The sequence below is a fragment of the Cavia porcellus genome, unplaced genomic scaffold (assembly GCF_034190915.1).
Source record: "Cavia porcellus strain 051 isolate PalLab524CR breed Dunkin Hartley unplaced genomic scaffold, mCavPor4.1 scaffold_2, whole genome shotgun sequence".
NCBI classification, from domain to species: Eukaryota; Metazoa; Chordata; class Mammalia; order Rodentia; family Caviidae; genus Cavia; species Cavia porcellus.
In genome coordinates, this window is record NW_026947485.1 from 37539710 (window position 1) to 37563840 (window position 24131).

Genomic DNA, 24131 nt, shown 5'->3' on the forward strand with positions numbered 1-24131 from the left:
TAATCTCTTTGAACCTGCTTCACGTATTCTATGTTTTCTCTATTTTCTCCATCAAACAATTCTCCCCTTTTTTTCTGTTTTTCCATTCCACCATCTGTTTTTTCTTGGGTGGTGTTTAGTATTTCTCTAACTGTTCTACTTATATCTTGCTTCAGGTCGTTAATAACTTCATTCCTGAACTCCTTTATGAGGCTCTGGAGATAGCGCTTTACGTCTATTGGTGCCGTGTCTGATATTGCATGTTTCTCAGGATTGGGGGCCGAGGACCCTTTCTTGTTGCTCCCCCTTCCCATATTTTTTGTTCCTTTTATACAAGCGAATATAGGAGGCCCAGTTTCTTTCTTTGTTGGTTACAGTTTGTTTGAATTGCGCGGGCTAGGTATTCCCGCCCACTGCAGTGTACTAGGGAGACAGAGACCTGGGCAGCCTATGCTGGGCGGACCCCTCCAGGTCAACCTACTGAAGACTTTACTGTGAGGGTGCACCTCCAGGCGCTGGGGTCTGGTTTGGGCTAGCCTACTGGGTCATAGTCAGTGGCATCACACAGGCCAGGCACTGCCCATTAATCCTGCTTGAGAGGGGAATATGTGACTGAAGTCACTGCAACAACCTGTTCCGGCTAGTCTGCCCGGTCCCAGTATGTCCTTTGCTGAAGGCTGCTACTCTAATGGAAGGGTCCCCGATCCACTCACTCACCGCAGGTCGATGCAGGGCTCCCGGCCAGTCCCACTCTCAACTCCATTCGCCGCTTCCCACTCTCAGAGCTTTTGCACCTCTCTCCTTGCTGCGCTGATTGGGATGCAGCAGTGGCTGCAGGAAATTCAAATCACAGCTTCCAGTGGCACGGGGTCCAGCTTCCATGCTGAGACCTTACCTGTTCCTGTTATATCACCGGGATTGCGTTTCCAGTTGGTTTCTCTTAGTTTAGTTCGTTCCTGGGTCGGCAAAGTCTATCTCCCCTTGCTTAAGATTTCTCGCCCGGCACCATTCCTGGATTTTAAGTGCGGTTTCTCAGAGAGCCTCAAAAGCTGCTGCTGTCTATCCGCCATGTTCTCCCGGAAGTCCCTCGATTTTTTGCAAACCCCCATTATGTTTTACCCAAATGGTAAGCAATGAGTGCTGTCTTTCTTTTCTTGTAATTCCTGAGGCTAGAGAAAATAAAGTCTCTGTGCTCAAGAAGTTTAGGTTAAGACATTTAAAATTAGATGAGTTGAGAAAAGTTTGCGGGGATCCAGTGAGATGTGATTTTTTTGTTGAAAAAGAATATTTTTGTCTTTCAAATTTTATTTATCTACCTCTTAATACATTTGAAAGTTCATCAGCATACTATTGATTATTTGATAGAGAAAAGAGAAAGGGACAGTAAGAGCAAAAAAGGAATTTTTAATCTTTTTTCTTGGAGACATTTTAAAAATTCTAGGTATGCTGAGATTTGAGGACAGTCAAATACAGAAACAATATACAAAAGCATCAATAGTATTAAAACATATCAAATAAAACATCTGGAGTCAGTCTATGTGTCGACAAATATTGGGATCATTTTTTGCAGGACTGCAATAGTGTTTCCCTTCTTTTGAAACACAGACGATCTAACCGAGAATTAAAATCACAGAACAGAAAACTTTTAGGTGTGTTACTTCTGATAGTACATAGTAAGCTACTTAAGTACAGAAATCCTTAAACATAACGGTATATATGTACATCCTGAGTATTTGACTAATACGCAACAACTGATGATACAGCTCTGATGTGGCCCTTGAGTCCCTTCATATCTGACACATCTCCAAGTGAGTAGAGTGCCCAAGAGATTAGCATTAGTCCACAAGTCCTCGTCCTAGGCAAGCATCTAAGGTATGCCTGCTTTATCCCCTCACACAATGCTTTGTGGACCTTCATTTTTGTCATTGACCTCTAGCAGGACAATAGAAATCCTTTTAGCACCTTTCTCACAGCTAGAAAATACATAATAACTTAAAGCAATTTCCTTTGGAAGGTGGCATTAAGCCACTTGTATAAATGTGGAGCTTATTAATGTATACAACTTGAAAACAAAAAGTTCTTTGTATATCAAATCAACTGGTTCCTCCAGAGTTTCATTCTAAGCACTCTGTGCCTCAGTATCAGCAAATGTCTTGCTTGTATCAGGTTCACATTCAAAGCCAGGGTGTACAGAGGCTCAGAAATAATATTCTGCTAGCTTTTGTCAAATGTTGGCTGGTGAAAGTGGGATCAGGGTATCCTCATCAACTTACCTGCATGGCTTCCTGTGTCACTGTCACAGGACTTTGTCCCAATAAGGCCAGCTTTAAGAATGGCCATCCTTCCTCTGCTGTTTTTCCTATTAGGTTTAAATGTTTTTGGAGGATTGAAAACTCACTTGCTTGCATTATGTTTTTCAGTGTAGATTTTTTACGGTGAATTTTTTCTCCCAACCTTCCTCTTTACCAAAGGAAGCATAGTAAATGCAGCCTCATTGATGTGGTCTATCCAGATACTCCTGTGGAGAATCAGAATTTTTCACCTGGCAAGTATTTTTATTTTTATTTAAAAAAGACCAAACAAAATAGAAAATAGGTAGAAATAATACATACATTCAGAGAAAAAAATAAACAGTAAGAAATCACTATTTGATGTTTACATAATGTTGTTTTACAAATAGTTGTTCAAGATACAAAAATGGAACATGTAAAGTGGGAATTCAAACCTGGCAAGTATTTTTAATGGGAAGATTATGTACTGATTTCCACTGACACATTGTCAGTGATCCACTATTACTGGAGCTCAGGTTTGAACCAAGTTTGTTCACAGGGGCAGCAGGGGTATCGTAGTGAGGGCTTTGGAATTAGATAATCCCAAATTTGGGTTCCACGTCTTATGGTACTAGCTGTATGACCTTAGGCTGAACCTGATTTTTATGAGTCAAACTAAATTTGCTATGTTCTCATCTTTCAAGGTGCATGGAAAATCCACTCTCCCTCATCATTGCGTCCTCTCATGTGCTAGGAGAGTGATTTCAGATCTTCGTGCATCTGTGGATGCTGTTACCCAACCTGTCCCCAAGCCCTGGGCTCCAACCAAGGGTAGGCTCTGTTGGTGGCTCTGCTCCTACCATGGCAAGCTTATCCAGGGGTCTTTGGCATGGTGACCCAGAGCATGTGTTCACTCTGGTGTCCACAAGAGCCCTGTCAGCATCTTTTGATATCCTACCTCCAGCAAGTTGTTGTAGGAATTCATTAGAGCTTTGCTTTTATGAGGTCCTTGCTCTTTCTAGGTTTAAGAAAATATGATCCAGAGGCTGAGCCCTTCTCTGCTTCACTCCCATAGTTTACCACTTCTATTATTACAGCTCTAGGAAGCTCCAGCACCTAATTCCTATAGTTTATACTCTCAAAACACACAGGTCTCTGGATTAGTCCACCCTATGAGTAGACAGTTTTTCTCTATTTCTAGAACAATAATGAAGTACCAGTTTAAAGCTACCAATAACATAACCTGTGTGGTTATTATTTGGAGTCTGGCTATTATAAAGTACCACTAAGCATCTCAGCTTGGTTCACTTCTCAGTATGGTAACAAACCCTGGATGGGATCATTCCCATTTCTAAATAGGAGGAGACTGTGGCTCATAAGGTTTGACCAAGAGCCAGTAAATGGGACAGACCATGGAAACCTGGTTCCTGAGTTCTTGTTTTGCAATGTCTGTTTCATCTTAGGTATGTTTCTTAAATACATTTTTCTTACCTGAAAAAGACAGTGTAGGGTATTTGCATTCCAAAATACTTTTTCATACAAAAAATATCTGATTCACTTAATTGCTGATTGACTTTTCAGCTAGGGCTCTTCTCAGCCAGTTCATAAACTGAGAGATGCTGGTGGGGAATTTTAGACTTTTTTTGGAAGCAGTAAACCCTTCAATTGAAATCTTGTATGAAACTCTAGTGATAAAGTAAAATTTTACTAGTATGTTTCTTTTTGATATTTACACTTACACTGTTTATTTACTGCAATGTCAGAGCAGTGAGGCTTACCAAGAAGTAAATTGTTAATTTTTTGTGATGGTGGAGATTGAACCCAGGGCTTGTGTATGGTAGGCAAGTGATCTACAACTGAGCTGCACCCCAGCCCAAAAAAGAAAAACTTTAAATCAGGTGTTGTTAACTGTACAACAGCTATATTTATAACATCATCTGTGTTTAATTATACTCTGTACTTTGCTTTAGATGCATAATACTATATTTTAAAAGCTGTTCTTACAGATAATTATTTGCAAATTGTAACCTTTTTTTCTTTTTTTGGTTTGAATAACTTGACTTAGGATCCCAGAATCTTTTCAGTCTACCTAACAACATAAGGTAGGGAATATTTGTTTCAAAGCCATAACTCTAATTAAACTGAGGAAGAAATTGCTCACATTGCTTATCATAAGCCTAGTGACGCAGGAAAACATTACAGTTTTAGAAGAAATATTTGCCATCTCTCAGGTAAACTGCTGTCACAAAGGACTTTTCTCAGTGCAGTAAAAGCAAAGGCCACACAGGTGTCTCTGGGTCTTGCCTGGTAAACCTGGAAGTCCACACTCAGGTGTGGTTTGGCTTTGTGTGCTTACTGAGAGGACTTCAGGATAGTGGACCGTGGATGTGGCTGGGGTATGCGTGTGTATGTTTACTTCTGACGGCATTGGAATTTGAACCCAGGGAGCACAGAGCTGTATCCTCAGCTCTTTTTACTTCACTTTTGAGACAGGGTTTCTGTGTAGCCTCAGGTGGCCTTCAACTTAGGATTCATTTACTTCAGCCTCCAAGGTAGCTGAGATTCCGCTCCCAGCACACGTGGTTTTCATAAAACCCAGTTGAGGCTCCAGCTTCCCTTTGCAGTGTCACACCCAGATGTTCCCATGTGTGCACCAGGCCAACAGAGCAGCCTGCCGGGAGGGGAGCAGGGGCCCCAGGCAGACTCCCTGGCTTCATCACAGTAATAGGGTGGTGATCTACAGTCATGAAAAGCTTGAATATAAATCAGGGCGATTTTTCTTTTAAATTACAGCTTTAAAAATATCTAAAATATATTTGAACATTAGAAGCAGATGTCTGTGCTGTCCTTGGAGCACTTCCTCCCAAAAGAGTCTTTCGAACAGCAGCTTCATGGTTACTGAATGCCTGATTTATGTTAAGAAAAATGTTTGGCTCCCTGTGGAATACAGGGATGAAATTGGGGACAACAATATAATAGTGCAGATGAGAAAATAACGACAGCTCAGACAATGAGTTTATATTCAAAAAAGAAAGAGCAAAATAACTTCAAGTACAAAGAGGGAGTGACCTTTTCTGGCTGAAAGTCAGGGAATGCTTCCTGGAAGAGGCAGTATAGTGGATATGAGAATTTTAGGGAGAAAAGACTGTCCTAGAGCATGTTTCCCTTTTAGGAGCACATTATTTTAGGGGAAAATTACATGGCTGTCAATACTTTCCTAAACAGATTATTGTCTTTGTTTAAATATTTTAGCTCTAAATGTATTTCAAAATAGAATCCATTAATAAGCCCCAAAAGTACCATTCTGTATATTACAGTATTTAAATATGTCTGAAGTACCTTTCAGAGTTAATGCTAATAGTGATTCACTAGTTCATATTTAGACTTTTTGGGTGATAACTTTACCCAACTTGGCTGCCCCTTTGATACCTGTGTGTCGTAAGTTTGCCCTACACCCACACTGGTGATCTTGAGCATCTGTTTCTTTGCCAGACCCTGGAGAGTTCCAGGCACCCTGCAGTGACAAGTCAGAACTAGACAGGGGAATCACATGCCTGGAAACCACCTGAAGGTCTTATCATTAAGCTGGATTTAAAAAGATAACAATGCAACTTGAATAAGATGTACACCATAAAATGTACACTTCCTAAAAGCTTTTACATTTTAACAGGGATCAAAACTTTGGTTAAAACTGCTTCTAATCACTTTGTGTGTGAGAGTGAATGGTGATTGGAACTGTGGTACATTCCTAGGGTTCTTAATCATGGTTTTTCAACAGCAGGGGTGGTAATGTCTTATCTGTACTTTACGGGGTGGGCCAGGCTCTAATCATATGCTTCTTCAGAAAGTTCACTGAAAGAAAACTATTGACCAGGAAAATGGAATGGATATGCTATAACTGGAAAGGGCTGTTGTCACAGTTTGTGCTTTTTGATGAGATGTTGAGCAGAACACAAGAGGGAGTAGAGGCTAGTGCAAATGCACAGACAACCTTGTGCTCTGACAAGCTGTGGTCCCTAGATTAGTTACCTAGCTTCTGTATGTGCCTGTAAAGTAGGCATGATGACGGTAACAGTAGCTCCCTCACAGGATGGTGGCGGAGCAAGTAAGTCAGTGTGTACAGAGTATTTAGAATTGTGGCTGCTGCAGAACAAGCACTATATATTAACAGTTAGCTACTGTTCCTTCTAGCTATGTTTTCCCAGTTTGTCAGTCTTCCAAGAATACAGGTAGATGCAAGCTGAGAGTGAAGAGGAAACTGGATCACATGAGATTGGTTAATTCCTCCTTCTCCCTCCCCACACTCTCCACCCTCCTGCCCCATGGACCCCGAGTTATTTGTTTTGTAAGGCTATAACATCATACTTGAATGTATGACCTTGGAAAGTCCTGATTAAGTAGTTCTGGGCAAAGCTCTAATGGCTGGAAAATAATCAGGCCTCCCACACATACCTGCTCAGCCAAGAATTTGTTTGCCCCAAAAGCTGTGGGTGGGCGGAATGGAAGCGAGCACACGCCCAGGCGTCTGCGAACTCTCTGTTCTTGCTGAGGACAGTGCTGTTGCCCTTCCTCAGCTCACTAGTGCTTTCTGTCATTTTTTTTTCCAATTCTCAATTCTAGACAAATATTTTCACTTTAAAAAGCATCCCCCCTCCAGCTCTTAAGAACCACTTCTTCCCTGTTTGTATGTTTTCCAGGGTTTGGCCCTTACTTGCCGCTTGGTAGTGGTCTGCAGATTTCTGCTGAGCCCCAGAGGGTGAAATGCAATACATAGTGGTGATCTGTAGGGTTCCTGGGTTTCTATGTCTGGAGCAAGGAACTCTGGAAGGGTTCTGGAATAGAATATCTTTCGGTTCCTGATAGGCAGGAACAGAGGAGACTGGTGGTCTTTGCTCTGGGACATATCCCAGGGCCCAGCTCTGGCCAGAGTTTTGGCCTTCCTTCATTCCTGTAGGCCAGGCCTGGCTGCAGGGCATCTCTTGTCTGCATTCTGGGGAGATACAGGCATTTCAAAGAGGGGTTTGTGTCCCTGTCCCTGGGAAGCAGCTGCAGTGAGCCACGTGAGTCTGCTTGCCTTTAGTTATTGATTCTAAGCTTGTGTAACACTTGCTTTTCCCGTTAGCCTGTTTAACATTGCATCCTGTTGTCCTAGTTAAGGTCTCCCCTTGGAGCAGGTGTGTGGTCTTGTCTTCACAAGAGGACAGGTGTGTATCAGTCCTGTCCTGGGGGAGGCCTTGTGGGATATGGTGGGAGGAGGACTCTCCAGGCCCCTTACTCCGGGAAATCTCCTGGACAGCACTGTGCAGAGAGTAGTTACCCTTTTCCAGTTTATTGCCTTAACCTTCGGTCAGTTTACAACTCCTTGGTGGGTTACTTGAACAGTAAATGTGAAACTTGCTGGGACAGAAAGGGAACTGCCTGGGGAGGGAGAGCTCTGCCCTCTAGTTAAAATCAGAATGCGTCTTCCCAAGGAGAGACAGTCTTCTCCGTAAAGGCCATCTGAGGAGTTTCAGAGGCAATAGACATTTGCTTTGAATTTTGCCACTTTATTTCCCCTCTAGTTTGGCTGAATATATAGAAGAACTGGCAGAATGAGGAAAAAAGTTTTTGTGTTGTTTTGAAAATGAGATCCTGTGTACAGCTTCAGATCCACAGTGACACCCAGTCTTCCTTTTCCTCTGAGTGTCACTGCTGTTCCTGCTGTGGCCTCCCTAGTTGAGTATTAATTCCAAGGGTCTATATGGGACTTTTTCTCTATCACTTGGCCAGTGTCACTTGTTGCTACTTTAAAACCTGAAAGATAGAAAGAAATCTGTATAGTAAAATCTGCATTTGGTTCATTGCTGCTCTACCATGTTGGTTGCTATGTTACAAATTAGCATTGTTTTAGAAAGTGTTAGAGGCTGGGGATGTAGCTCAGCAGTGTAAGTCCCTGTCTGGCAAGCAAGGGTGTGGTTGTGAGTTCCATCCCTGGTACCAAAAAAAAAAAAAAAAAAAACAAGTGTAAGAAATTTAAGATCTGATTTATTAATTGATGTTAGGTCAGAAGACTTATTTTTTGCTTCTGTTTCTAAAATACATATCTTGAAGCAATATTTTTAAAACAGTGTCATGCAGTGAGCTAAAGACCTTCATTAGTTCCTTCTAAATAATACCATTCTCATTATAGAGAAAGTCCACTGTGCTTTCCTCTTAAATGATGAAAAGAGAGGGGCTGGTGGTTCATATGCAAATGTCCTACCACCCACTGTGCAGAGGCTGTAGCCTCTTTTGTTAGGCATTGATTGTCCCTACACCAGTCTGGGTTGGCCTGGGCATGGCAGAGCCCTGAGACCATTCTGTTGCCATGCATGGCAGTAGTCTAGAGAGGAAAAAGGGGACTAGAAGAACCAGGCTTTCCAGAGGTAAGGACTGGCTTGTTGTGTTCAGATGTTCACCTAGGGACAAGTTTGGAGGGGACTAGGATGGTCTGGCTGTGCCAGTGTTGAGAGGGCAGCCTGGATGAAAGCAGAGCCAGGCTCTGTGGTGTCAGGAATGGGTAATGGGTTTATGTGTCTGTGCAAATTGTGCTGGTATGGCTGAGGGAAGAATTTCTAAATAGTAATTATTATTAGCAATGATTCTGTGATTTCCAGATTTATTTACCTGTATGCTGTTCCCCTGAAAAGTCCCAGTCAGTGTAGCCTTCCCTAGAAGTGACCACAAACGCATACCTGCCACATTTTAGACAGCTGCTATTGATAGACTTGAAAGACACAGATGAACTTGGATGTTAGATTCTTAGAAAAAAAGAACAAGTGGTAAAACGAAATTCCCCTTATCTGTACTCATTTGTAATTAGTATTAAAGACTTGCATAAATTAAGGAAAGTCTGAAGATAGTTTACTTTCTGGTATATAGAATTCTAACATAAAGTCTTGTAAAAGTGTTAATGGTCTGTTTGGTCAGTAGATATTCATGTACTTGCTCTAATGATCTATTTACTTTCAACTTTAGCATAATGCTATGGATATGTTTTTGGTTTTTTTTTTTTGGCAGGTTTTTCAGTAACTATGAAAGACTGTTTTTCATATAAAGAAGAATACTGGTATTAATATATGTATTCTTGAAGGGAGTTACTAGAACTATTTCTAAATAGCTTTAATAATAAACAGATGATAAACATGTACAATTATAAACCTTAGTTAAGGCCACAGTGACTCATCCTTTTTATGCAGAATAAGTTCATTCAAACTAACTTCCCTGTCCAGATCAGAATGTCTCTACAGTTTGATTAACAGGTGATGACGTTGGTGCCATCACTCCCTCCCACTTCACCTTCCTCTTTCCCTCTCCCTCCTTCCTGTCATCAGTCCCATGCTGTGGAAGTTAACTGTGGGGACTCAGTGGGATGCGGAGGGCACCTGGTATTCACAGCACAGGCAGATGTCGAAGCTGCCTGAAGGAACAGCGCTGCCGGCCACTCTGCTCAGAAGGGAGTGAGCTCAAGATCTACAGAGAAGGTTGGACTGAAACCAAGTTTGCAAGGCTGAAGGACTCGCTGGGAAATACACAATATTGAAGGCACAATGCCTGTGACGCATGCAGTTGTGAAATCATTGAGGAGTGACATGCAACCTAGCCTATGTGCCATGCTGGGTCCTGGGGAGGAACAGGTGGCAGTGGTGGGGTGAGGCTGCCTCAGTGGTGCTAATGGTGGGTGTTCCTGACTCTGCAGTGTTTTCTTATCCTGAGCCTGCTTGACTCATTTTCTGTGTAACCTTAGTTCAAGACTTAGGAGTCATAAAATGAATCTGTTTGCTCTCAGGTACTTGCCTTTCTGTGTAGGTGGTGGTGTGTTTCTTTAAACCTTGCCCCAAGGGGTGTAAATCTTTGTTTATCCTTCTTTTAATAGATTGTGGTTAATAGTTTTATCCCCTGTATGCTACTCCATGGTAGTTTCTAGTTGGTCCTCTGAGAACCTATCAACAATTGCTTGTAGTCTCTTAGATATATCACACAGCTCTCCAAAGTGGTGCTAAGTTCATTCAAACTAATTTCCCTCCAAAGTGACTGCTCACTATGCTCCTGTCTCTGCCTTCCTGATCCCCTTTTCTCTCCATGGTTTCCAGGATTCCAGAGGGACAGCCTTGCAAGGCCCACCTCCCTTACGCTTGCTGACTTGCTCTCCTTTCCATACTATCTCCTTTTATTTATCTGAGGATTTTGAAGAAATGAAATGGAAGAAAAGAAATGAAAAGTGAACAGTGTGTCTTTCTCACAAATATCCGTGGAATCTTTGTCCTAGAAAATACTGAAGGGTTTTGTTTATTTTTTTTGTAGTGTTTTTGTGGAGTTTTTTTGTGTCTCTCTGTCTTTTTTTTTTTTTTTTTTTTTTGGTTTGGTTTGGTGGTAGGACTTGGAATTGAGCCCAGAGCCCCCACACTGAGGTCCCTCCCCCGCTCTGACAGACTCTTGCTAAGTTTCCTAGTCCTTGTACTGAAGTACATTTCCAGTGTGTTGAACTTTTTTTAAAGATTAATTCTATTTGGTGTTTATCATGTTGGATATCAATAGATCTTTAAAGTAAAAAACCATGGGGATTTTTTTTAACTACTATGGCCACATGAACAGAGTGGTCTTTTCTCTTAACTAGAGAAGAAGTCTTATTTTCAGAATAAAGAAAAATACTAAATACATCGCTGTGACTAGTACAGGAAATACTTGTATGTTGAGTTCTTTTATAATGTGATACAAGGATTTTTGTTTATTGTTTATTTCTGCTACCTGTAATGATACGTTCTACACTAGATTAAAACTCACTGCTAATAAAATGATTAAAGCAAAAATACATGATTGTTTTATTAAGCATTCCAAATACGTGAGATAATTAGCTTATAAACAGAAAATTTTATTTTGGCTGCATTAAGGATTTTGAAGGCTCCACTCCAGGATCTTTTGGGCCTGTGATGATGCTGTACAACATGGTGGGAGTCTGTGCAGAACCATAGAGCACAAGGTCAGGAAGCAGAAGAGGGAACAGGGAATGGGAATGGATTGCAGTCCCACAGTCCTCCTCAGGGGCACAGCACCTGTTATGCAACAACCTCCCACAAGATCTCACCTCTCAAAGGCTCTAGCCGTCTCCCAATAGTGCTACCATGGGCACCCTTAGGGGACACTTTGGCTACAAACCATAGCAGTGAGAAAGCATGAAAAACATTGTGCTCAGCTCTCTAAGGAGCAAGAGTTAGTCCCAGGACCTTTCTTCCAAGTTTCCAAAGAATCTGACAACTTTATAGGAGGACATTCATGGCCATACCATAGCCCAAGCAACTCTCATCTCCTCACCATGTCTTGGATGGTCCCAGTAGCCTGGTAACTGGTCTTGCTACTTTCTCCCTTGCTGTCGTCTTCAGTCTGCTGTCAGTGCAGCATCTCATCATACTTGTGCCCCTGCCTGAAACATGTCAGCCGCATTCCCTGGCTCCCAGAATAAAAGAGACCTTTAGTGTCACCAAACGGAACCCAGTACTGTGAGCTCACCTCCTCGTAGTGTTAACAGTGTGTTCCAGGACAGCCTTTAGCCTCAGAGCCCTGGCCCCTGCTGATCCCTCTGTCTGAAAATGTCTTTCCCAGGACATCTGCATGAAGTCTCTTCAATTCTTTTGAGGTCTTAGCTCATATGGCCATTTGAATGTTTCTCAGTGAGATTTTCTTGATCCTCACATTTCAGTGTTAACTCCCTACTACATGTAAACACATATTTCCACTCACCACCCTCTACTTTGCTTTTGCCCACTGTTCTGTCATCTAACTTGTTTTATATTTTTCTTAAATATTCCTTGCCCATCTGCCAGAAAGTTAGCTCCTGGCAGAAGAGTAGGGAGGTTTTATCTCACTCAGTATATCCCCAATATCTAGAATCATACCTGGCTAATTTGAAGTGCGTTTTGTTTGTTGACCAAAAAGATGAAATTGACTCCCTCCAAAGTTAGAGCCAGGTACACTTTGGGACAACTTCCTACCAGTTTCTTTCTCAGTCCCATCATTATGAGAGGACTAAAATGTTAGGGGAACATTTTTAAAAAATTAACCACAGCTGTAAGCCATTTAAAACATTCTACACAGTGAGTTAGAAAATGCTGATTGATTGTTGATCTGTAAGGCAGATGGGTGAACATAGTTGGTATATGCCACTCTTGAGTGCCATGTTGGCTCAGGCCGTGGGGGTGAGAAGAGAGGTGGCAGAGGAGCCTGTCAGACCTTCAGTTTGTGTGCTATCTCAAAGTAAACTCAGTCTTTCCTGGCCCCTGCTCTGAGAACTACTGCTTTGGGTGTGTGTGTATACACATGTGCATATGTCCATTTGCCAGTATTGTCATCAAAGAGTTCCTTTGGCTGAAATGTATGTTTTCCTTCTTGTTGATGGTGTTTCTTAGTAACCCATTGCCAGAGTCCTCTCTGCAGAATTGCTGCTCGGATGTGTCTTGAACTTTGTGCTTAACATTCATTTGGCTATAGAAGTATAGGAACAAAAAATTTATAGTGATGATTATAAACAAAACCTATCTCGTAACTGTTGTTCCTGTGGCATGGGCGCACTAAATAGAATGGTGCACATTCGGCTATGTGGTCTGCCTAGCAGAGTTAGCCCTGTTTTGGCAATGGATGTGTAACAGGCTCTGATAGCCCCAAGCCATTGTTCAGTCAAGAACTTATCTCCAGGGGCTGGGGATTTAGCTCAGCGGCATAAGCGCCTGCCTTGCAAGCAGGCAGTCGTGAGTTTGATCCCTGGTACTGATAAAAAAGACAAAAAAAAGAACATATCTCCACTCTGGTGGACTGTACTGATAAAAGGACAATACTGTCCACCTTCATGAAGCTGCTTATAGTCAGTCCAGGGAGGAGAGAAACAGTTGCACGTATAATTAGGAACTAAGATACCACAAAGGAGGAGGTGAAGGTGTCCTGGGAGCTTAAAATAGAGCAGCTTGTCCTAATTGTGGACTCATGTACTTTGAGCAAGGATTTGCAGGTTATCAGGAAGCAAGGGTTTATTGAGGGATGGAACTTGCACATGAGTTAGTTTCAAAGCAGAAGAAATAAGCTGTGCAAATTCTCTGGGGGTGTTGAGGGATTGTGTACATTGACTGGTGTAACTGGAGACCCATGTGGTTGAAGTGAGGTGGTGATGAGAGAGCAGTGTGCAGAGAGCTGCAGAGGAGAGCAGGGCCAGAGTGGACTGAGTGTCAACTCCAGTGTGTCCATGAAAAGACCCATGCAGCTTTGGTAGGGCTGACCATGATCCATTTTATACTTCAAAATATTTTCTCTGGATACATGGTAGATAACAGGTTGGAAGGGTAAAAGTATGGAAACTAGAAAGACACCTAGAGGTGTTTTGTGTTTACACAACATTGGCAGCATAGATTAGGGACAGACTAGTGGACAAAGAGGTGGTGCTAAAGGTTCAGTAAAAATCCACTGCAGCTGGGGTCAGGTTTTGAACCTTCCTGTTAGATCGCTGTGTCTGGTATATATTGACTGTCAGTAAAAAGCTGTTGACTGAAGAAATAGGACTGTATTAGTCAAACTGAGTAGTGTAGATGTCCAGACTGTCTGACCTTTTCATTGTGAATACATACATGGACATTAAGGTTTTATCAGTCTCTTGTAAGCTTCATCAGCATGTGTAAACACTGATAAACTAGATCATTTATGGACCTTACTAGCACGATAACTTCTGGAATCAGAATTGAAGGACAGAGCCTGGGTGGTGAGGAATTCTCTAAGGTGGCTATACATTTTCTGAACACTGACTTTACTAAGCAACACACTTTTTTCCCCTGACAAGTGCTTTCCATTACAAAGTTTTAAAATTTTAAGTAAATCTTTTATTTATTTATTTTTTTGGTATGGGGGATGGAACTCATGACCTCGTGTTTGCCAAGCAGTGCTTATGCCACTGAGCTAAACCCCCAGCCCCAAGTAAACCTTTGAAAACTACATCTACCAACCCATCCTGTCCTTAGAATTGCAGTTTTTTCACTTGGAGGAAAAGATGTAAAAAAAGATTTTCAGTGGGAACATAGTTTGAAAAATCATATCGAACATAGAAGGATTCAGAATCAGAAACTCCTAAATTGTTTTCTTGTGTCTGTGTTTACTGTGTCAATTTAACTTCCTGTGAAACTATTGCTTGTTTTTCAAACCCCTTATTAGGAGCACATGTAGAGATGGTGTATTAAATCCTTTTAAGGGAAGCCCTTGTGACACTCTTTGAGTTTGGAAAATATCAAATAGTGATATAAAACATTTGTGCTGCTCACTAACCGTATTCTCTTCATCTTTTGCAGGAAAAAAGTGGAAAAAGCAGGTGTACTTTTAGTGGAACCAAGCAAACCACTGAACAGGTAACTGAAATTGGCAAAAGTTATACATACATTCATTAAGCAAGTTAATATTTACACATGCTTGGCAGTAAATAGGTAGTAAATAGTATGTAAGTGTTTGCTATTACTAAGTTCTTTTAAGTGTCCTGAAGCCCATAATGAGCTAACTATAGTCATATAAAAAAAAAAAGTCCCCACCAAAACCACACTTTTTGCAAGTGTGAACATCATTGGGAAGTTGTGATGCAGCCTCTCTGGCCTATTCAGTGGCACTGAGAACCCTAACCAATCCTTCTTTGAGTAACCATTTGAACACCCCTTGAAGATAACCTTGTGTCAGACTGGTTTCAATTTGGAGATAGAGCGGGCTTCTTTGGAGTTGACGTGGCCTAGGGGAGGGTAACACGAGGAGCATCACTGCCACTGTCTGCAGGTGGCAGATGGTAACTTGGATAGACTGTTGAACCTACCTACCTGCCAACCTGAAAAGCTGTTGACATTCCTGGGGCTACTGATGCATTCTGCAAACACTAATAAGGCATGTTGTATATGCCTAGTATTTCACCTGGCCATGGGATTCAATGTTGAAATGTCACCTTTCTCCTCACTCCACCAGTATCTTTTTGATTGGATTGGTACCAGTTTCTGCATCTTTTTGCCTCTCTGTTTAATGGAGACTCAGGGCTTTCCCATGATTAATGCTGTAGAACCCACAGTTCCCTGGTCTTTGGTCTGAAACGAATTTCATGCTATGCTATGTTGTCCTTTGATAAACTTGCAATGTTCTAGTGCTGTGATAGTGTACATGCTCTTTTGCGCATCTACCTATGTTCCGCACTGATGTTCATGAGTCTCTTCAGCCCGAAAAACTCCTCAAACTTACTTTAATCCTTTATGTGTTGCATTTTCTGCCTTTTGAAACTAACTTCTATTTTTTCAATTACCATTTACTCTTCAACTTCATGTTTGAACTTTTAACATTCTCTTTCTGACCAGTAGCCAAGAAGCATTTACTATTTTGACTGAAATACCTATAGTGACATATACTGTTAGCTGTTGTATGTGAAGTTTAAATGTCATATACAGTGATATAAGCCTGTAGTTTCAACAACTTGAGAGGCTGAACTGAGAGGATTGTTTGACCAAGGAGTTTGATTGCAGTCTGGGCAAACAGCAAGACCCTGACTAAACAAACAAATACTTACACTGTGTGATCAAAATATAAAGTGAAAAAACAGAAAAAAATAAACTATTTAATTTTTAAACATTTATGACAGTGAAAGATATTGCTCCCCCTCACATCAAACATATTTACTCCTTCATTCTTACAACTTTCAGAAGTAGTTGTGGTGTTGCGGCTGTTTTGATGCCCTGAATTGATTCAAAACATTCTGGTCATTTTGACTTTGAGGCAGAGCCAGAAGTTACATGATGCCATGTCTGTTGAGTAAGGTGATGAGGACACATCGTAATGTTTTACAGTATTTGACAGCAATTGATGTAAACACTTTGAAATGATCAAAGACATTGAAGCAGTCATGATAGTATAACTAGAGACTCCTGAAAGAGGACTCACAGAACTGTTTCAGAAAGGGGCAAGAATAATAGGATAAGTGTTTTTGAAGTGAGGGGAAATATTTCAAGGGAAACTAAGGTTCAGGTTTCTTTTGCTGTAGTAAATTTTAAAATTTTAAACATTCACTCTGTCTTTCAGTTGCACCTTATAATTTTCATGTTTAGATACCTGTAAAGTTTATCATGAAAGTGAACTATTCTGATGGTCTAATCTTATACTTCATGGCTTTACATGGTGCAGGGATCATGCATGTACAATAATGATACGGTTTTCTGTACTTGGCCCTCTTGGTAGATGTTGTGGACTATAGGGAGATACCTGCTGGCCCAGTACTGTGTTGTGTGTTGTATAATAATTTTTAGGACCTTGCATGTGTATTTAAGTGTATGGATAAGCATTATATTGGAATATGTTGAAGGTAGCCAATTAGTCTGCTCAAACACGTTTGCTATTTCCAGTTCACATCTGATAAACAGATATATTTATACCTTATACCTCAGTTTAAAAAGCTACAGTCTAATGGAAGAAGAGTATTTCATGGTACTGTGTGATTCCTGAACTTCATGTGTGTTTAGTGGGACTATGTAATGATGGTTTACTAAAGCACTCACTGGTCTGGATTCACTTAAAAATTTTTGAACTGATAGTTTACTCTTCCAAGATGGTTATGAAGTTAATGTTTAAATAATGTAAGTTTGCAGTTTGATTTATTTGATGAGAGGTGCAGTTGGTCCTCCTTTTGAATCTTGTGCTGGAAATACTAATAGAAAAGCTGTTGCTTCTTTGTGACAAGCCCTCGTCAGACTGTCATAGTGATTTCTGAGCCATGCTTATCTTAGCAAAATTCTCACTGATTTCACAGGCGAGCTTGTTTATGAAGGTTATATCTTAAGATTACTCCATTGCACAACAAATCTTAAAGATGTTAGAAAACTAAGCCACTAGTCACCTAATCTGTGAGGACCGTTTCTAAAGTTGATGATATGCCACAAGAAATTTGAGTTTTCTATTGTAGAGAAGTCTTGTTTGAGTAGTCATAGATTTCTAAATATTTTGTCATTGAAGTTAAGTCAGAGTTGCTAATGTAGTCTTCATGTATCCTCTGATTTTGCTTAGGAGTAATTGAGTGATTCACTGAAACTTAGCCAAATATTAGTGCTACAGATGAAAACAGTCTTCTGTGTTACACTTGTTTTAAATACCATGTTAGCACAAGTTTGGGTTACCTTGTCTTGCAAGTAGTGTCGAAAGTATTGTAAGAAGAAAATAAAGCCAGCTTGGTTCCACTGTAGTTGTGCATGCCATAATCCCAGCACTTGGAAGGCTGAACCAGGAGGATTGCCACAAGTTTGAGGCCAACCTGATAGTGGGTTCAAGACCGTCTGAACTACATGGCAAGACCCTGTCTCAAAAAAACCAAAACAAAATAAAGAAGCAAAAGCCAAGTTGGTAGCTAGTAGATCTAAAGGTTTACCTATAAAAATTAATTGAAAAACATTTCCTAGGAATTTATTTCAATTCTCTAATTTTCACTTTTTAAGACAATTCATGAATTTTTCCTATTAATAGAATACACACAACAATCATAATGTCTTCTTCTTAGCTTTGAATTAAGGGGCACAATCTCCTTGGACATCTCTTTTTTTACTTACTCATCAGTTACCTTGAAAGTATTAAATCATTTCATCCGGGTATTTTTCACCAGGGTGTTATTTTGCTTAGCTGGAAAAACAGTCAGTGCACTACTTTTTATGGAAGAGGGTCTGTAAAGGTCCACAGTGATGCAGTGGTACTTTACTGGGAGGCATTGCATTTCAGGGCAGTTGAAGATCAATTCTAGGAAAATACCAGTAGTGTTAGGCTAGTAGGTGATACAGAGCCTTTGTAGCTTGAAGAAAAGAAAAAAAGGAAGAATCATAGTGTTGATGACAAATCCTGTCTCAGAAAAACCGAATAACATGTATTTTTAAAAAATGTTTCATATTTTTCCAATCTTTATGACCATTTTTCTTTCTTAATTTTCTGATTTGAAAACTAAAATGAAAATAGAAGCTATTATTTTTATCAAGTCACCTAGATTTATCATGTCATACGTGGGAAGTCACCATCGGATAGCCAAGTGCTTTTAAAAATATCAATAAAAGCAAAAAAAAAAAAAAGACGAGGTGAAACAGTATATTAGCGTTCTCATTGCCATTACAAATACTTGACACATCTAATAGGAATAGCTTATTTGGGTTCACAGTTTCAGGGGATTTAGTTCATGGCTGGCAGACTGAGGCAGAGCAGGCACAGTGATAGTGCATGGCAGACAAAAAGCACAGAGAGAGGGGAACCTTCCAAGTGCCAGGCCCAGTGATTGGCCCTTTTTGGCCAGTCAGGCCCCACCTCCAGACGTGAGATTTGTAGGAGATATTTTAGATCTCGACCATAACAGATACAAGTGAGTTATGGGTTTGTTTTCAATGCTGAAGTCTTAATTTCAGGTGTTGCTTTAAAATAATGTAAATTGTGTTTTTATTACACAATAGCTAGTATTGTCAGGTACAAAGATAAAATACTACTTAAAGCACTCAGTAAATTCTTTGAACTTTGTTTCTTTAAAACCTTTCGTCATTTTATATTTTTGGTAATAATGTATACAAAGAAAGCAATCATGTTAAAATGACATTCGCTTAGCATTTCTTGTGTTCTAAGCATTGGTTGAATGCCTAAGGGGAAGGTGCTAATGTTATTTCAGTTTCAAAGAGTGTGTAAGTACAGGAAATAATTATCTAACTCTGCTGAGAATTAAACAATGCGCATAGTTCATTGGAATCATATGCTGATTGACTTCAAATAATATCCAACAATATTTAAAAAGCTTTTGGTTTTACATGGTTGATTATCTGTGATAATCCTACAAGAAAAATAGTGATAGATTGTAACAAAATAAAAGCAACTCAGATTTTCCTGAATTTGGAAGGTTATTTTAATAACTTGGGTGTAAAAGTTGTGATTTTTTTCTTTTCTTTTCTTGGATAATGGAAATTGCACCCAGGGTCTTTGTTCTGAGCTACAGCTCCAGTCCTTTTTTATATTTTATTTCGAGACAGGAGCTTTGCTAAGTCATTCAGGGTGGGCTCAAACTTGAAATCCTCTTGCCTCAGCCTCACAAAATACTGATATTACAGGCATGCCTAACTTGGTATTAAACGTTCTTAAGTGAATATTTCCAATTTATAACCTGCCATTTAGTCTGCAAAGATAGTATAGTGCAAGTAAAACTACCATTTCCATTTGAAATGTATATGTAAACAACATATGTCTACATCAGTGTTTGAGGTATGCTTGCGTCAATGCTGAAAGAAAAATATATGCAGAAATGGAAGTGCTGGATCATATGGCAGTCCTATTTTTTTGTGTGTGAGAGAGCTAGCTTCACACTGCATTCCTTATCAGCTGCTCTTCATATTCCCACTGATAGTGTACGAAAGTTCCAATTCTCTTTCCTCCTGCTTGCACTATTTTTTCATAATAACTAGAAGTTGTGAAGTGATATCGAAGTTTTGATTTCTATTTCCCTTGATATAAGTAATGCTGAACACTTTCTCATAAGCATGGCGATCATTTGTATGTCTTTTTTGGAGAACTATCTAGTTAAGTCCTTTGCTCTTTTTTTTTTTTTTTTTTTTTTGGTGGTACAAGGAATTGAACCTAGCACCTTGCACATGCTAGATAAGCGTTCTACTACTCAGTTACATCTGCAACCCTTTTTATTTTATACTTTCAAGATTTATTTTGAGACCAGATCTCACTAAGATGCTCAGGCTGACCTCAAACATGTGATTCTGTGGCTTCAGTCTCCTGAGTACCTGGGGTTACAAGTGTGTGCCTTTACAGACTGTGATCAGAAATATAGTGAATTCTGCTGCTGAGTATCATCTGATAGGCTGGTGCACAAAAGTATCATGGTACATTTTCTTTTTCTTTTTCTTTTTTTTTTTTTTTTTTGTCTTTTTCATTTTTATCGGTACCAGGGATCAAACTCACGACTGCCTGCTTACAAGGCAGGCGCATATGCTGCTGAGCTAAATCCCCAGCCCCCATGGTACATTTTCAACCACCTTTATTCACTGGATCTGGCACTGTGTGATTGCTGGCTCTTCCCCAAAGTCAAAATGATCATAAGACATAAACATTTTTTATTCAATTTAGGACATTGAGGCAGTCACAACAATGCAGCTAAAGACATAAAAGAGGACTTTCGTAATCGCTTTCAGAAATCAGCAAGTACAATGGGATGTGTTTCAAGTGTGGGGAATAAAATGTCAGTTATGCTAGATGAGTGCATTCTAGAGATCTGCTTTGTTGTAGTGTCCAGGACAGAACAGACAGTTCACTCTTCGCAAGTCCTATCTTTCCCCCTCCCCCATGACTACTCCCCTCCTCTCCTTCCTGTTTTGATTTGAAGTGAAATTAGTATAAAGTTTGTATCAGGTATATTTGAGGGATAAAATAAATCACAAAATAATGTACATTTATCCATTTAAATTTGAAGTTGGGAGAAAGGTGAGAGGATGTTTAGCTTTTCAACCTATAGACAAGGAAACCAAGTCTCTTAAAGCAGATGAAACATGGAGAAGACCACAGATACATGAAAGGGCAAAACTAATACTGACAGGTCAATGGTACTTAGAAGTTCAGTAATTTTTCAAAACGAATGTTAAACCTCAGTCTTTTTTTAAAAAACAAAAAAGTATTTTCTAAGCAAAATGTAATGAAAAGCAAAGCCTGCTGTTACTCAGCTCAGTTTTTTTCCACGGACTAGTTTGAGGGCAGCTTGACATGTGGGCAGACAGAAAAGAAAGACACAAGCCCACACTGTGCTTCAGTGACAGTAAAGGTTTTATGGGATGGTTTTTAACCTGGAACAGCTTTCTTTTTTTAACAGTAGTTGCTCCCTGAGAAGTTCAATGTCTTTCTCAGCTGTGTGTGTCCTTATTCAGCTCAGAAAACAACTTGCTTAATTTCTATGTTCTAGGGAGACCTCTGCCAGATTCCTTCAGCAGACAGAATACTGCTGTTGAGGAGCATATTTATTGCCCATGTTGTTTTTTAGTGATAACAGTTTTAATGGAAACTATTAACGTATTATATCAGTGAATTGTGTATCCCTTGACTACAGTTTTACGTTTGATTCCCAATGCACATAAGCCATTCAGTCCCCCCCGCCCTTTTTAAATCCAATTCCCATATCCAAGTAAGACTGTTTTCTGATCGTTTTTTTTCAAATGAGTGCTCTTGGTCTCAAGTATAGCTAATGAAACAGAGTAAATAGGACAAGGAAAGCAAGCATCATCATTTTAAAAAGTTCCAGTATGCTAATAGCACTTGTAAAAAAGTGTGTCATATTGTTAACTGCAGACAGTGCTGCTGTTTTATCCAAAAACGGTGTGTTTCTTAGAAGTGGATTGACTAGATTGGTACATAACTGACTCATCCCTCTAGCTTTTGAAACCACAGAGAATGTGGCCCAGCGTATATCAAAAGTATTGATTTTAGACACAAGGAATTACTTGATAGAAATGAATAGTTTAATCTATTTATTAAAAGAAATAGCCTAAGAGTTACAGATGGACAGTAAAATCCTATTTCCTCCATCTTGTGTGACATTGATACTGACATACAGATAATATTATTCAGAGAAATGTTATTGTGACAGAACTCTTAACTGTTTATTAAAACAAGTATTATACTTCCATTGTAGTTTTAATGTTATGAGATATAAATATAGTACATATATGAACAAAGTACAGTAAAACACCTATTATAGTCTACTCAAATTTTTACTTTAGCTGAGTACAGTATTTCATTTTATTTTGATAGAATGCTAAATTATTCTAAAATTCAGTTTTTCCTGTCACAGTATACAAACCATCATTATGCATTGGTTTACTAATTTTGTTAAAAATCTGAAAGGTTTCATGTTCATTTGGTTTTTATGAGAAAAAAAATTCAAATTGTATGGCTAAGCTATAATGGTCAGAGACCTAAGTGTTGTCTTTTTGTCCCAAGATTTACTTACAGTGGCCACTTTAACCTGCATTATATCAGAGGCAGAATGCTTGTGGTGTTTACTCAACATTTAACTAACATTTAAAATCAAGATTAATCATCCTCATAATACCAGCATTTTTCTGTACCTATTACCACCTATGTAGGCCCTATTCTAAGCCAGATTATATAACCTGAAGACAAAAGTGGGTAGATTAGATGGGAGAATAGTCTTTGGGCACTATCTTACTATGTCCCTCTGAGGTTTGTTTTTTGTTTTTGTTCGTTTCGGAACTGGAAATTGAACTCAGAACCTCATACTTACGGGCAGGCACTGTGCCACTGAGCTATATCCCTGGCCCTCTGTTAGAGGTTTGATCGTACACCTGTCACCATATACATATCCTGCTTGGGTTCCTTTGGACCTGTTTGAAACAAATTAGGATCATAGGACAAAAGGTCCAAAGAAAATGGTGCTCTCCATGGCCAACATTAACAGAATTCACCCCAACTTCGATATCACCAATTCATGGAGATGAGACCCAGAAGAGCTGTTAGAAGTCACTGACTAACCCTAAAGTATAAGAATTAACGTATTAGTGCATGCCCACTCACTGCATTCTTGTATGATTTCTAGAGAGGGAAGAGAGATGAGATTGGAATTAATCTTCTTGGAAGTGTATTTAGTATACATTAGACATCACAGTGGAAGATACCTGGCTACCTCTTGCATAGACTGGATTGTCCATTAGAAGCCAGAGAAGTGAAGCTGGATGGCAAGGCTCAGGCAGCAGCTCTTCCCTCATGGGGTCCATGTCTTCCTCTCTTCTGTCTCACTGTCCGATGTGCACCATCATGGCATTAGGAATCAAAGATACTGTGCAGTTAAAAGTAGGGCTCTGGGGATGGAGATGTGACTCAGTAGTACAGTAGTTGCCTAACGTGTGTCAAGCCCTGACTTCAGTCTGAATCACAAGCCCTGACTTCAGTCTCTTTCCCTCTCTCCCTACACACACACACATACACATACAGACACACACACACACACACACACACATACACACACACACACACAGACACACACACACATACACACCACACATTCCTGGGCTCGGGCTGGCTCAGCTTTTTAGGCAACTGACTTAATTTCTTACATTCCTTATTTGTAAAGCAGGGATATTGTTAGTATGTACTTTTGTGAAGGTATTGCAAGGATCAAGTGAATTAATGATGTGTGAAATGCTTATAACACTTTGAGACACACAGTAAGCACTCAATATGTGTTTGGTATTATTATCTGACCTATTTAAAGGAGTTGGGCTTTCTTTGCTTTTCGTTTTTTCAAATTTCACTTCTTCCTAACACCTCAAGGAGAGTAGACAATAAATGACTTGCATGATATCTTTAGAATTGTTGCTTAGTAATGTAAATGCAACTTGGTTTGTGGGCTTGTTTCCAAGATATTATATGGCATAGCCCCAAGTAAAGTTAAGCTTCCACATGATTCACTCACTTCATTTCAAATAGAATCGTTAATTCTTTTCTAATGGGCCATTTCTTTCCTGTAACTGACAGGAAGGATTATGTTTTACATCCTGAATAAGTACACACAACATATACATAGTTACATTGTATGGGATGAACTTTTAAATTTTATTCCTTGTTTCTTTTTTGTAAGAATAGTGCTTGCAAAGCACTGAATTTATTTTCCAACCCACTAATGCATCATCCTACACTGGAAAACCTCATTTGACCACTTTAACTATTGACAAGAGCCAAAGAGGTAATACTTTAATTATATCTCAAAATCCTTTGCTTTCATTCTTTCCTAAATTTGTATTCTAGCAGAACTGGAATTCACCTGTCTTACACACGCATACGCATGGGCACACATAC

The 24131-nt window shown here is 39.7% G+C and overlaps 1 protein-coding gene across 1 annotated transcript in view; it reads left to right on the forward strand.

Annotated features, from left to right (window-relative positions):
• LOC106027256 (uncharacterized) overlaps positions 1 to 24131 on the forward strand; it is a 176208-nt gene that overhangs the window by 80672 nt on the left and 71405 nt on the right. The window contains exon 5 of the mRNA XM_063235730.1: positions 14588 to 14644. Coding sequence (XP_063091800.1) covers positions 14588 to 14644 — 57 coding nt within the window. The remainder of the gene's footprint in view (positions 1 to 14587; positions 14645 to 24131) is intronic.